The 14,847-nt window shown below is 45.4% G+C and overlaps 1 protein-coding gene across 2 annotated transcripts in view; it reads right to left on the bottom strand.

The window, feature by feature from the left end:
* Positions 1-14,847, bottom strand: part of CREB3L1 (cAMP responsive element binding protein 3 like 1) — a 113,220-nt gene that overhangs the window by 17,930 nt on the left and 80,443 nt on the right. For both annotated transcript variants that reach the window (XM_077322314.1, XM_077322313.1), the window contains exons 3-5: positions 12,689-12,849; positions 8,202-8,280; positions 1,341-1,498 (exon numbers count right to left, since the gene is read on the bottom strand). In XM_077322314.1, coding sequence (XP_077178429.1) covers positions 1,341-1,498; positions 8,202-8,280; positions 12,689-12,849 — 398 coding nt within the window. The remainder of the gene's footprint in view (positions 1-1,340; positions 1,499-8,201; positions 8,281-12,688; positions 12,850-14,847) is intronic.

Here is a 14,847-nt window from a genome sequence, read left to right as displayed (position 1 = left end):
TGTGATCCACTTGCACAGAGTGAAGGGGGTAGACTGATTATGTCTGTATACATTGGTGGGTGAGAGTCCTGAAAGCATTCTTGATGTACAGGTGCAAGCACTGGGATGGAAATGGCCATAGACGGTGGTGGCAGTGGCAATGGAACCAGTGGTGGCGGCTGCTCAGACTCAGCGGGTGCAGGAGCAGGGGTTGGGGGCACACGTGGCCTTGGAAGATAGCTGGCAGAGGAGGCAGCCTGGGTGAGAGACGCGGTGGCAGGAACGGAGCATAGCACCAGGGAACCAAGAGACCAGCCCAGCACAGGCAAGCCGAGGAGAAATAAGGGCCGTCTGCTCCGCCACCTACTGGACCTTGGTGCCTGCTCTGGTCCGGCCTGGCCAGCAGGTCCCCCGATCCCCTCCAGGCTTTCCTGGGGCAGAGGGAGAGAGGGAGGGCCAACGCAGCCTGCAGACTGGGTGGAGTCACCAGGCCACAAACACCAGGACAGCCCAGGCCACCTCTTGGGCTACCGCAGAGCAGGAGACCCAGGTTGGGGAGCAGGACACCCCCTCAAGTGTGCTGGAGGTGGCGGCAGCACAGTGATCAGATTGTGGCAGATTAAGTGTTCCTAATTTGATTCTCACACATTTTTTCCTCAAAGGATCACTTGAAATGCTGCGGTGCTCTGTTGTTTCAGGCAAAGCAGCATACCCTTGCCCCTTAGCCAGCCCAGTAATGGGAATCTGGAGCTTTCTTAGGGTGTTGTGCAGAGCCCACTCTGTAATAAGCATGTAATAGGTTAGAAGCCAAGTTGAGCTAAGGCAAGAAACTCCAGGGCTTTAAAGAAAGGAGACATTCACAGGGGGTTGCCTTGGAGTATACTGGACAGGTTTGCAACAGAACACAAGATGGAACCTTTAAAACTGTACTAAACCCCCCCCCCCTAAAACTTTCAGCCTCCCTCATAAAGTTTTCCCCTCTTCTCCCTCTCCTACCACTATGGATTCCACCTCAGAGAATGATTTAATTATTTATTAGCAGCAGGTGAAAGTTATTTTTCTGCCAATCTATGCCCTGTGAACTTTCAGACAACAAGAACTACTAAGCATGCCAGAGCAAGGCAAGAGCATACATAAACCTGACTTCAGTAAATGGTTGCAAATAACTTCAGTGGCTTAGTCTCAGTCTGAAATACAAATCTGGGCAAGTAGCAAACTGCTGCTGTACCAGAACAGCCATCTCCATATTGGGAGTATCTAAAGCAGTTTTCACCTTATTCCTGGAGATGTAAGAGAGCCACACGGAGCCTCATGGCAAAACAAAATGCTATGACAGTAACTCTCCCTCCCCCCACACTTACATGTGGTGCTGTGAGGAGAGGAGAAGAGGAGATTGCTGTAGAGGAACGAGCAGCAGGACGGACTGGGCTGGAGGGAGGCAGGGACCTTGGGCTCTGAGATCCATCACTGTCACTGCCATGGCTGCTGGGAGGAGTGGGGGGCATCTGCACCAGGTCATCTGAGGGAAGATGCAGAGAACAGGTGAAGAGCCATGGGAAGCTACAGAGAACTGCTATTTATCTTATTTATTTATTCATTTATTTATTTTTATTTATATACTGCCCTCCCATGAGGCTCAGGGCGGTTTACATAAAATGTAGAAACAGTACATAGAACTTAGTTTACATAACAACTTTCATACAACAGTAATAATATTAACATTAAATTGTAACGCAGGTGCAAAATATAACAACGCGAACAGGTCCAGAGCAGAGCAAAGTGTAAAAAATATGAGATTTAAGCATGCAAAGTGGCATTCTGACTCAAGCAATGCAACGTCAGAGAAATATTTATAAACCGTACGGAAGCCTGTATGCAGTTCCAAGGTAAGGTTGTCAACCTCCAGGTGGGACCTGGGATCCCCCAGACTTACAGTTAATCTGCAGCGTTTCCCTGGAGAAAATGGCAGCTTTGGCACTGGATCCCACTGAGGACCCTATTCTCTCCAGGTTCCATCCCCAAATCTCCAGGAATTTCCCAGCCTGGATCTGGCAACCCAACATCCCCATCCCCTGCCAGTGGCTAGGGGGGCCCTGGCAACCGTAGTTCGAGGTTCCATCCCTAACATCCCTAGATCAAAGGATGTGTTGTTGGGCTGAAAATGGGGACTGCCAAGATTTTGCACAGTTGCTGTCAAGGAAAACTCCAGTAGATTGTAAAGAATGGCTGTGGGATAGTCAGCAGACTGGTTTTGTTCACACTAAGTGCGTGAATCACAGACATACTCCAAAACAATCTCTTCTGATTTAAGATGTGCTTCCACCTCTGGGCAGAGTGGCTGTTACATTTTTGTATGACATACAGCTTGGCTTTCCTGAAGCTTACTGTTCAGCTCATCCCATTTCTCCCTGCAGTTGCTCCCTGGGGCACCCTGACATCTGGATTGTACAGGTGGATCTATTGGACAGCTCATAGCTCAACATTTCTGATGCAGGAGTTGGTACTAGATGGGTTTTGGATTCCCCTTAGTTCTATGATTCTTTGAACAGTGGCAAAACTATCTTGAGATTGCAGGGCATTTCGGCTTTTGATTTAAGGTACAAGTTTGAGCCACTTGGACGGAGATCAAAGTCAATAAAATCTAGGTGATATCCCATTCATTTGCAGAATGCTATCACATAGTCTTTCACTTAATTTAATAAATACACACTCAATCTTGCATTGTAAAACCAAAGGCATAAACTAAGACTTGTTTTCTTTTTTATAATATGTATAATCCACTTTTACCCTAATGTTCCCAAGGAACTCAAAAAGTTACAAATGCTAAAGAAGTGCTCCTCATTTAAATCTTCCATATATTTGAGCTTATCTGGATTTCCTGGGTTAGTCCTAGTTTTTCAAATGAACATACCTACTACTGTCAGTTCCATTTGGGTAAAAAATCAGTCAAGTCCCCTTGGACCCTGCTTGGTAATTTTACATGTGCAGTCAACAAGAGCTATTGATCTTGGCCTGGCTGAGATTTAGGAGCCTGGGAATTGTTAGCTGGGAATTCCCTGGAAAGAATCCTAGAATTTTACCAACAACCCTGATCTGAAAGCACCAGGCATTGATGGATAAAAGGCCTCCAGATCTTCAGGGAGTGCTAATGAAACATGGCCAGACTGCTAATGGCTCTATTATAAGGCAAACCTCTTTTGGGGGATTACTATGAGCTGAGCATTAAGTGGGGCTTATATTTTCCATAAAATATTGTTTGCTTACTTGAATGTGAGTGTCCGGAGCCTAGAGAGAAATTATATTTTTAAGCAAACAAATAAACGTGCTCATTTGTGCCGAACAGGCCCCACTGTGGGATTAGTGACTGCCAAGCTACATTCCTGATGTCATTCCTCTTCTGGAACTGAATATAAGAGCCTTTCCAGTGATACCAGAAACTTAAAAATTGGCACCATCCCTTTATATCCCCACAAACATTTCCTACAGCATTGTTGATTTAAGAAGTTAAAAATTGTCTGTTTGGTTCTACATCAGACTTGCAGGAATCAGGCAGACTTTTGGAGATTGTTTGGAATTTTGTCATCTTTAGGACTCAAGCAAATTCCGGATGAAGTTTGCAAGGTGCTCACATCTAGGACTGCCAACTTTAAAACTGGTTCTTCCAGCTATCCTGTTAATATCTACTTGACCTGCAAACAGTGATCAGGCAATGTTATTTAACTTTGTGCCTTGACAACTGCTTATTTTCACTCATTAAATCTCTATTAAAAGAACGTTTCCCTCTGACTAGCTGGCAACATTATAAGCACAGTAAGAACCATCATTTAAGGAAATCAAGCTTGGGTTCTAACATGATACTTCCGCATTCAGCCTTCTTAATTTTAACATGCTTTTCAGTGAACTTGAAGATATGCAGAATTAGTGTTTGATCTGTGTGTTCAGAGACCTGGGACTGTTTCTGCACTGGGAACTTCACTGCAACAGCATCCATGCAGGAGTGCAAATCCAGGGCGGACAAGGAGCACTGGGCCAAATGCTCCCTGGTGTGGGAGCAGGAAGAGGCAGATCAATCTGCCCCAGCTCAAACTCTAGCCTGCCGTCCAGCATGGAGCCTCTAGTGCAGAAACAGTCCAGGACACTGGGAGTTCATTTCAGTTCTTTATTGTGACCCCCAGCACAATTATACAAGCAACTGAACTAAAACGGAACTAGGCAAAACCCCACAAGAACCCCAAACACAACAAAAGATCTTTCCACCAATGTGCAGCCTTTGACAGGGCTACAAACACAACAATTAACCTGGAGGATCTTCAGGGCCAGCATTTCCTCCTTCCTCTTTTGCTGACTGCAAATGAATTAGTTACTTCCTTGTTTCAGCCAGCCACAATTTGTTGCTGCATCTGAATCAGCCAAGTACGGTTCACACTTATCCTTCCAAATCAGGACTACAAACACTTTAGCTTGTTTGCCTGAATGAAACAACAAAGGACAGAAGATAGTGGAATGTACAGGAAAGGAAATAGAGAGGTCACAAATGGAATATTTTCCCCAAATGTCCCTCAAAGGAGTTTATGTTCCGGCACACAAAACTTGCAGAAGATTCCTGGCCCTAGAGAAGTAAAGCAGGCCTCAACCAGAGTCAGGGCCTTTTCAGCTCTGGTACAGGACTGGTGGAACATTCTCCCAGGCTGATTTTACCTGGCAGCAACCATCCCATGCCGCCGGCGGTGTAGTGCTGTGGAGCTTTATGTTCTGCAGCTTTCTGTGTCCCCAGGGGGACACATTTCAGTGCCTGATCTGCACCCTGCAATCTCAGGGTGAATACACACAACCAAGTTATTGTGATATGATTTACCACTGCTACCAATGAGAATTGCCATAAATGGCTGGTCACATTTGTTTGAAGCCACATCAGAGCTTCACAAAGATGAAGATCATCACAGGCTGAAAGGTGATAAGAAAAGTTTAATCCCTGTCGTGACTGACCCCAGATAACAGCTCAGGTGAAACAAGCTGCTTTTTCTCATTAGGAAACTGGATATCCTACCCCATCAATTAAGTTATACGATCTCATTGGTCATTATGACATAAGGGGCAGATGGCATCTATCTATTAAACTTCTAGGCTGCCTTTCTGTAAGAACAAATTACTCCCAAATTATTTTACAGCAATAGAACAACATATAGCTATAAAGTGAAGAGGAACTAAAGAGCCTGTTGATGCGGGTGAAGGAGGAGAGTGCAAAAGTTGGCTTGAAACTCAACATCAAGAAAACAAAGATCATGGCATCCGGCCCTCTCAATTCCTGGCAAATAGATGGGGAAGAAATGGAGATAGTAACAGATTTTATTTTCCTGGGCTCCAAGATCACTGCAGATGGGGACTGCAGCAAAGAAATTAAAAGACGCTTGCTCCTAGGGAGGAAAGCTATGGCAAATCTAGACAGCATCCTAAAAAGCAGAGACATCACCCTGCTGACAAAAGTGCGTTTAGTCAAGGCTATGGTATTCCCAGTTGCAATGTATGGCTGCGAAAGTTGGACCATAAGGAAGGCTGAGCGTCAAAGAATTGAGGCTTTTGAACTCTGGTGCTGGAGAAGACTCTTGCGAGTCCCTTGGACTGCGAGGCAAACAAACTGGTCAGTCCTAGAGGAGATCAGCCTTGACTGCTCCTTAGAAGGCCAGATCCTGAAGATGAAACTCAAATACTTTGGCCACCTCATGAGAAGGAAGGACTCCCTGGAGAAGAGCCTAATGCTGGGAGCGATCGAGGGCAAAAGAAGAAGGGGACGACAGAGAATGAGGTGGCTGGATGGAGTCACTGAAGCAGTCGGTGCAAACTTAAATGGACTCCGGGGAATGGTAGAGGACAGGAAGGCCTGGAGGATCATGGGGTCGCGATGGGTCGGACACGACTTCGCACCTAACAACAACAATAGCTATAACATCAATAAAAGCACCAGCACATAAACATGATCACACTCTTTTAAGGCCTTCTGAAATAAGTTTCAACTGATGCTGGAAGGCCTGTAAGAGTGGGCTACATGCACTTTCCATAATCTGGAATTGCTTCCAAAAAGGTCCTTGTGTGGCTCAACCAAATTCATCCGTGAAAGTGCAGGCTCCTGACCAAAGCCTCAACATCCACCCATTGATGATTCATGAGTTCTCAAGCTGCTTTGTCATTGACCAAAGCATCTCAGTTTTGTCTGGATCAAGCTTCACCCATTCTATTATTTGCTCCAGGCATTTGTTCAAGATATCCACAGACCAACCCAATTTAAGGAGAAACAGAGCTGAATGTCATCTGTATATTGGTGATACCTCAGTCTAAATCTCCAGATGATCTCTCTTAGCAGCACCATGTCCAAATTAAACAGCATAGGGGTACAAGATTGAGCCTTGTGAGACCCTATACCATAAATGCCATAGCCTGGTTCCACAGGACCACCACCGAGTCCTAATAAATTCGATCTCCAACATCCCAGAGTACTGCTATGGTCAGTGGTACTAAAAGAAAATGAGAGGTCCAGAAGAATCGACAGGCACACATTGCCCTGTCACTCTTCCCAAAATCATCATCTATCAGGATGACCAAGGCTGTTTCTATCCAAAACTCAGGCCTGAATCCTGATATAGATACAGATCCTCTGTTTCCTCCAAGGTTGCCTGAAACCGTATAGCCTCTACCCACTTGAGTATGTTGCTCAAGAATAGAATGTTGTTCTTAGGTTGCTTGAGTCCAGCAGAATCTTCTTCTGAAGAGGTGGGGGGGATCAGAAGACTGTTTCTTTCAAAGAAGATGGAATAACACTCTCTAATAGAGAGGCATGTATTACCTCCCAAACCCATTCAATAAACTTGACCTGGCTAGCTACTATCACGTTGAAGCACATTGAGCTGTACATTCTTAGTAGCTTGTCCACTATCTGAAGCTTAAGCAATTGAAAGTCACCCACAGAGCTAGGAGCAGATTGTTCTCGCACATAATCGTGAGAACTGCACCAACCATGGCATACCTGTAAACTCACCTAATCCCCTCCTTGCATTCCAAACCAGGAGAGAGAGAGTAAAAACCTTTTTACTCCTGGGAGCCAGTTTGGTGTAGTGGTTAGGAGTGCGGACTACTAATCTGGAATGCTGGGTTATATTCTGTGCTCCCCCACATGCAACCAGCTGGGTGACCTTGGGCTCGCCACGGCACTGATAAAACTGTTCTGACCGAGCAGGAATATCAGGGCTCTTTCAGCCTCACCCACCCCACAGGGTGTCTGTTGTGGGGAGAGGAATGGGAAGCCGCTTTGAACCTCCTTCAGGTAGGGAAAAGCGGCATATAAGAACCAACTCTTCTTCTTCTTTTGTTTTGGAATACAAAACCCAGGCCCTATTACTCAAACCAGAATACCTGCCTGGCAAATTTATGACTGTCTTGAACAAATCCTGTTTGTGGCACACATTACATACCTCCTTGCTTCTCTTCCCCTCTGAATCTCTACTAGAATTATCCTGAAAGAGAATCCTTCTGTTCCATTCCAAACCGTTATTTGTGCAGTAGCCTAACCCCTCATTGGCTGCAATATTGTGCAGATCTTAGCCCTTACTTTTGAAATTATTATCTGCACAGATATTCTGATACCCTGATTTGGGTCTTCTTCCTGGAACTTGCATCTATAGCCACCTGTTTTATTTTCCCAGTCTATCTTTATATCCTCCCATCCTGGTGTGATATACATAGCACAGTATCTGGGTGTAAGAGAGTGAAGGTACAGTTAGAATATTTGCATCTTAATGTGGGCTCTGCAGTATTTGGTATTGTTGTATCCTGGATATTCCTGTCACTGCCTAAATATATTTAAAAGCCTTGTCACTTTGGTAGCTGTTTGCATTGGTCATTGCCCTGAATACACACAGGCTCTGCATAAAAAGTAAGCCAGCATCTCATAGGAGTGGGTGGGAAAGGGTTTATTTCCTTAGGCTACCCTTGTGTGAATTTGGGATCAAACTGAAAAGCCAACCATTCACAAGGATGCATATCCAAGATACACTTGTCCCTCTGACTGCGCACAGCAATATCAGTTATCTGTATGTGTGAAATTTATACCGCTTGTTCAAATGTTTCTGGAAATGGGCTGGAAGGAGGATCTTGTGGCAGGGACCATTCTTTGATAGTGAGGAATAAGAAACTAGAGAGTCAGTGAAAACTGTTTGAGTCTATTTCCTTACCTGTCGGTACATTCAGAAACTGGTTCACCTCTCTGGGTTCTGCTTTGATTACAGGCTGAGGAGCCATTTCTATGGAAGCCTGAAAAATAATACAGTTGTGAAGTAGTTTGATTTTTGAAGGCAGATCGGTTATGATTTTGTGGCAGAGTAACTGTTTCCTTAGTCATGCAATGTACTTTCCTATTGCTTCCAAATATTTGCATTGTATTTTGCCATTTTGGCTGATTTGTGTTCCTGGGCCAAACACAAAGAGGTTAATTCTGAAACAATGTGGCTGAACAGATATGGGTATAATTTCCATCCTCCTCTTAGGTCTCATCCCAATCCAAACTTCATTTTGTTGTTCTAATGAAATTTTGTACCACTGATTACACAGGTAGCAGTAGATTTAATTTCCCCTTTTCTGGGAGTGATAAGTGAAACAGCAATCAAGTGGCATCTTTATTATTTACTTATATAGAATATTTCTATGTTGCCTCTTCAGCATCCTGCTTGAGGCTTGCAATGTATACCCACAGTATGAAAACACAAACCATTGGTTATACAACAGAGACTGTTTAAAAGCTGGTAAAATAATTCGCCTAATTAAAAGCCTGGTTTTAAAAAGATACAATTTAGCCTGGTGTCTAAAAAAAGTAAAATAGACACCAGGAAAGCCTTGGTGTGTGTGTGGGGGGGGGGGGGGGGGTTCCTCTGAAGGCATGGTGCCACCACAGAAAATGGCCTGTCTCTAGTTGCCATCTGCTTCACCTCTGAAGGTGGAGGCACAGAGAGCAGCCCTTGATGGGAAGTTCTTAACTGGCAGGATAAACAATATAGGGAGATGTTAAGACTAATCAGGTTTCATCAAGCAAAAGTGTTTTGAGTGAGAGTACATTTCATCATACATTTCATGCATGCAACAAGTGCTATTAACTCATCCAGGAGTAGGGTATGAGGGACAGGGACTGAAAGGCAATGTGGGCTCCAAATAGAAAACCTACAGTTCAAGCACTCCTTCCAGCACAATCAGGACTGCAGTTCAGAAGAGAAAATGCAGGAAGCTGCTGGTAATAAAACATGCCACAGGCAAACCCTCCTGGGAATCAGTCCTGGGTCCCCTCCCAGAGAACCAATATCATGCCTCTGTTCCCTGTATGCCACTCATAAATTACTTTCTCACACTTCCTCAGTCTGGAAAATTTGTCAAGAGAAGTCAGGGGGCTGTCCTCCTGTGCCTCAAGGCTATTCCCTTGCCTGCCTGTTGCTGTTTCTGCTTTGGACACTGTCCGCCTTCCATTTATTGGGGCTGGACCCTGCTAGCACTCGTTTATGATCGTACACTCAAAACTTGTGCTCTGCCATTGAGCTATGGCCCCTCCCAGGTGTATGCTAGAGGGCAGAAGCTGCAAACCAGCGTTGGCCTAGAATTAACCTTTAAGGAGCGCCATCTGCCTTGCAACTATAGCCTCTATCGTTCTAGCTTATCACTCTGCCTTTTCTGCTCTGTTCCTTTTGTGTCATTTTGTACACCAAAAGCTCTTTGGCAAACAATACTCTGAAAATCTTTGTCTCCAAGGAAGATGTAATCATAGACCGGGACATACTACCAAAGGAGAGTGAACATCATGCAGGTGTGCTATCAGAGTCATTTGCACAAACAGCATTATATCTTTTGTCATTGTATCTTTTTCTCTCCAGTCACTAAAAAAAATCCATTAAAGATATTTAAGGCTTCACTTCAGATTCAAGGGGAGACTCTTTGGGCCATTCCACACAATGGGCATCTGAGCGCTATTGAAAAGCACTGCAATCAATAGCGGCAGGTCTCGGCAACGCACTGGCGCTGTTCTCGTAACGCACAAGTTTCCGGTCTTGCCGAAATCGCAACAAAGGAGGCGATATTTTTCCGTGCTTCCTCCCGCTTCTGGCTGTCAATCAAACAGAACAGTCAGTTAACTGTTGTGTTTGTGCTTCCCTTTAAAAACTGTTTTTTAAAAACCCGAAAACACCTGTAGCAACACATATTTGTTCATTTGATGTATCAGAAAGACCTTTTTCGCTGGCGTAGGAGCTGGCGTTTAATCGTTTACATGCGCTTAAAGTTAGGGAAAAAAAATCCCCCCCCCGGTGCAACCTCTGGCCAAAATTACGGGCAGTGTCGAACAGGGGGCTATATTGTGCTCGGAAACTTTACTGACAATTGCTTGTGGAGGGATTTCAGCCAAACAAGCATCGCTTATTAATTGCTTTTGCTGGTTTAAGGGGGGGGGGGGGAAATGGCGATTGCGACGCCAGAAGCTCGCGTGCAAGAGCTTAGGGAGGGACATGCTTGCTACCGCCATATTGAGAACGCACATGTCTTTTTCAGATGTGTTGCAGGTTGTTCTCAAGAGTCTAGCTGTTTTTTTTTGGGAGAATCTACTTTTGGGGGAATCCACTTTTGTGGATTCCCCGAAAAGCGCTGCAACAAAGCGATTTTTGCAGGAGTGTTGCAGGAATGTTGCAGATTATGTATGACGTCATGCGTAATGTTAAAAAAATAGCATTACACAATGGTAAGACTTCAGCAACATTGTGCGGAATGGCCTTTTCTTTGATTTGTTGCAGTTGTAGCTGGAAGTATTTGTACAGGTTTTGGAGATGCATAACTCCTTCGATAGTTCATCAGATTTTCTGCAAAGTCATTCAACTGCCTGGGTCCAGCAGAGGGACTTCCCCGAATGGAAATGGAAGGCAATCCCACCTCACTGTAAACCTCTAACTCTATCCCAAAACTGATCCTGGGAGGTTCTCTTTCCCCTAGGAACAGTATTTGGGAAGCAATTTTAGCTACAGCAGGAAGGAGAAGCAGGAAAGTCCTGCTCTGCAAATGGGAATCCCTTCCGTCCACAGAAATCTCTGGTCCTTCCAAACCAACAGCCGTTTCTAATCAAATGAGATTAAACATTAACATGAAGAGCACTTCATTCCCAGCTGCCCCAACATGATTGTTTCTTACCAGCCTGCCCTTCCTCCCATTCACCAAAAACAAGGGAGTTTGGAGGGCTTCCCCCCCCTTTTTTTTTAACAATACACAGATACATTTCACACCACCTCAGATTGTAAACACAGCTTGGGGAGGAAACATGCTGTGACTGTTAAATACACACTCCCTGTGGAACTCCATTTGTGGACACAATTAATTCAAGCTGTGTAAACAAGAATGGAGTTTGTGTCCATGTCTGGCTTAAGTAGCTGGTTGGTTTCATGTCTACCATAAATTTATGGAAGATAACCCAGAGTAGGCTTAACTATATCTCAAGGGTATCTATTCAGGGGCATCTCATGCTTCAGAGCAGAGGCTGGAAAAGGTGTGAAAGAGGGATTTAATGCTTCCTTACAAAGTGTTCTGCATGAAGTGGGAATGATGGAACGTTTGACTCGATGGGTCCTTTCTGGGTCTCTGGGAACTGCCCACCCTTGCTGACCTCTAGCATCAGCTGTGGTGGCAACGCTCTACATACTTTTACCTAAACGCATGTAATAATAATACATATACATGCAAAAACACTATAAAAGAGAAAGGATACCTGGTAGCATTCAGGATGTTCTAAAGGGGAGCCTATTATTTGGTTCTTTGCCTCCACTTGACAGTCTTCCTTTGTTTCCAGAAAACTAATCCACAAAACTAGGTGTAATGCACACTAGAGCACTCTCTCGTAATCTAGGTTCCACATAACTGGCTGTATTTCAAGATTACTGCTCAGTGGCTCCACTGGCTTCCAAGAGAAGAGGTTACAGGATGCCAAAGCCCAGGCAGAGCTTGGATGGGAGCACAGGTGTTTCTATCTCATGTCAATTTTGGCTCCCTCTGCCTTCCCACAGATTTATGTCTGAAGAAGCACCCTTGAAAGGTAACCAGCAGAATGGAGAAACAAAGCAAGTAAGTAGAACCATCAGCCCTGAAGAAAAGAACTACTAGTGAAGGATGAAATGGTTGAGAGATAATTCACAGACCATGTTTTCTTTTAGACAATAGGAAAACTGGTAATAATTGAGACCATTCACTTTCAGAGTGGAATTTCAGAGGCTTCCCCTCAGGGCTGTCAGGATGGCAGCTTCTTCCCCTCCCTGACTGAGTGCTGCAGGGCTGTACCTGGAACCACAGGAGAGGTGTTTCTCAAACTCATGCAGGAGTTTTGCTTAACAGTCTCCATTTTAGACTGCGCTGCTGGTGCCCATCATGCTACTCCTATGGGCAACCAGCAATCAGCTGATTATCATACGTCCCGTGTGATGTACCAGTTTTAAGCACAGTTTTCAAATATTTCTGTACTCCATCTGGTTGTGTAATGTCTTCTATTCTGTTTGTGCTGTTAGCTACTGAGGTAGGCATTTCTCTTCTACTACCCCAAAAGGGCCCCTAGGAATTTGGAATGAAGAACCCAACAGAACCACAGACAGCATCAGAATTTAGAATTTTAATCCTTTGACTAGAACAGACATTTTGGAAGCAATAAACTCACCTCTTCAGAGGCTGGCAACCTCTCCAGGGAGTTAAGATTCAACATGGGCATGGAGTTAGTTGCCAGCTGCGTCTCAGGAAGTTCCGTTGCCATGTGCTGCTCCTGCTTCACCATGATCGAACACAGCTTATGCTGGAGGGACCACATACCCGTTTCCAAGTCTGAGAAAAGAATCACATCAAAGTCAAACAGCACTGTGGGGTGCCTATGATAGGAGAGCTTCCCCTCTCTACTCTGCGAACGCCTTCTAACATATGGAGCTGGAATCTGGATGTCTCCCTAATATCCAGAGACCAGCAATAACGTTACATATAGGTAGAATGTAATGTAATGAACAGTAGAATGCAATGTGATTTGGAATGGTAGATTTATAGCTCAGTTACATATGCATCTTGACTCTGACCCATTATGCACGGGCCACAATGTCCGAAGTGGCGGCGACAGGGCTTCCAGGAAAATCCCTGATTATGCTGATTTCACCGCCATCCAGGGCCCAGCCCAGCCCAGGGCCACGGAAGGCCCGTGTTATAGAAACGCGGGTACTTCCGAGGCTTCCTGGATGCTGCAGGGGTGGCGGTGGGCCGGCGCTGTGCATAATTGCCAGCAGGGGTTGCGGCGGGCCGGCACTGCGCATAATTGCCAGCACGACAATAATTGCCAGCACGGTAATAATTGTCAGCACGGGCCTTTTGGCCCACCCCGCCCCGACCTACGGTGTCCCTGTAGGGACACCGCACGCCCCTGTGGGCTCCGCGGAGCCATGGAGCCGGCAGTGGCATCCCCCTGCCCCCACCAAAGCGAGTGGGAATGAGTGAAAAAATTCACAAATGGTACTCAAAAATGTACACATGATATATTTCAATGAAAAGCCTCAAGAGTAATTAATATTTGCTGTGCAAGTAAACTTGCAGATTCCTTGAGGAAAAAGCAACTTGTTTTCTTGTACATCTATAACATATAGCAGTTACCCTGATTAAGAGAATGATCTTGAAATGCATCAGGATACCTTTATTTTGGGTTACCTTTTGTGATTCCCTATATAGGTGTCCTCCCTTTTTTTCTTGGTCCATTGCTTCATCTATCAGCAGGCAGGAAGAACAAAGACTCCCAGCTCTGCCCAGGGGAGGAATTTGCTGGTATATGCAATTTCAGGATCCTCCTCCTTTCTGTCACTATATATCAAGCAGCAGAGTTTCAGCAAGATGCAGCCGTCAAGTATTAAATTAATCTATGGGAGGCTACCATAAATTAGAAGAGTGCCAGGTATAGGCAAATCACATAACGTGGAGGTTTCCATGTCCTCCCCCCCCCACACACACACACACTTTCTCCTTTGGGCTAATAATAAGTACACTTTGTAGAAGAAGAAGAAGAAGAAGAAGAAGAAGAAGAAGAAGAAGAAGAAGAAGAAGAAGAAGAAGAGAGTTGGTTCTTGTATGCCTCTTTTCTCTCACCGAAGGAGGCTCAAAGCGGCTTACAGTCGCCTTTCCTTTCTTCTCCCCACAACAGACACCCTGTGAGGTAGGTAAGGCTGAGAGAGCCCTGATATAACTGCTTGGTTAGAACAGTTTTATCAGCGCTGTGGCGAGCCCAAGGTCACCCAGCTGGCTGCATGTGGGGGAGTGCAGAATAGAACCCGGCATGCCAGATTAGAAGTCCGCACTCCTAACCACTACACCAAACTGGCTCTCTGAGATGTCTTGGGCTCCACAAGAATATAATTAAACGCAAGACCCTAACAGAACAGCAGTGGATCACTTCTCATAACCCAGTAAATAAAGAACTCTGCTCCTGTTACTGACTGAGAGGCATATGAGGTACAGGAGTGCCACCCTTCTCTCTTTAAATCCAGGTCTGCCCGAATTATCTGTTCCGCTTAAGATTTCTGGTAAGGCCTAGAAGGAAGAGCAGTCTCATGGCTTAAGTGCCACTCAGCATTTAACACCAACTCAGGGCAGCTGTCCCGCCCCTGAGTGCCTCCTCCTCCAACTGGCTTGCCAGTCTGTCCGGCAGCCAGCCAATCGCCTTCCGTCCCCACCCCTGACCACCCCCTCCTCCTTCCACTTCCCTCTGAGGCTTGGAGGCTGCAGATCCCTGCTGCATGAGAGCTGCCCCTGCCAGTGAGTTCCATAACAGCTGCCTGCAGCCTTTCCTGGGGG

The sequence above is a fragment of the Paroedura picta genome, chromosome 2, assembly GCF_049243985.1.
Source record: "Paroedura picta isolate Pp20150507F chromosome 2, Ppicta_v3.0, whole genome shotgun sequence".
NCBI classification, from domain to species: domain Eukaryota; kingdom Metazoa; phylum Chordata; class Lepidosauria; order Squamata; family Gekkonidae; genus Paroedura; species Paroedura picta.
The sequence above is the reverse complement of the archived record's forward strand: the minus strand, read 5'-3'. Positions and strand labels throughout refer to the sequence as shown.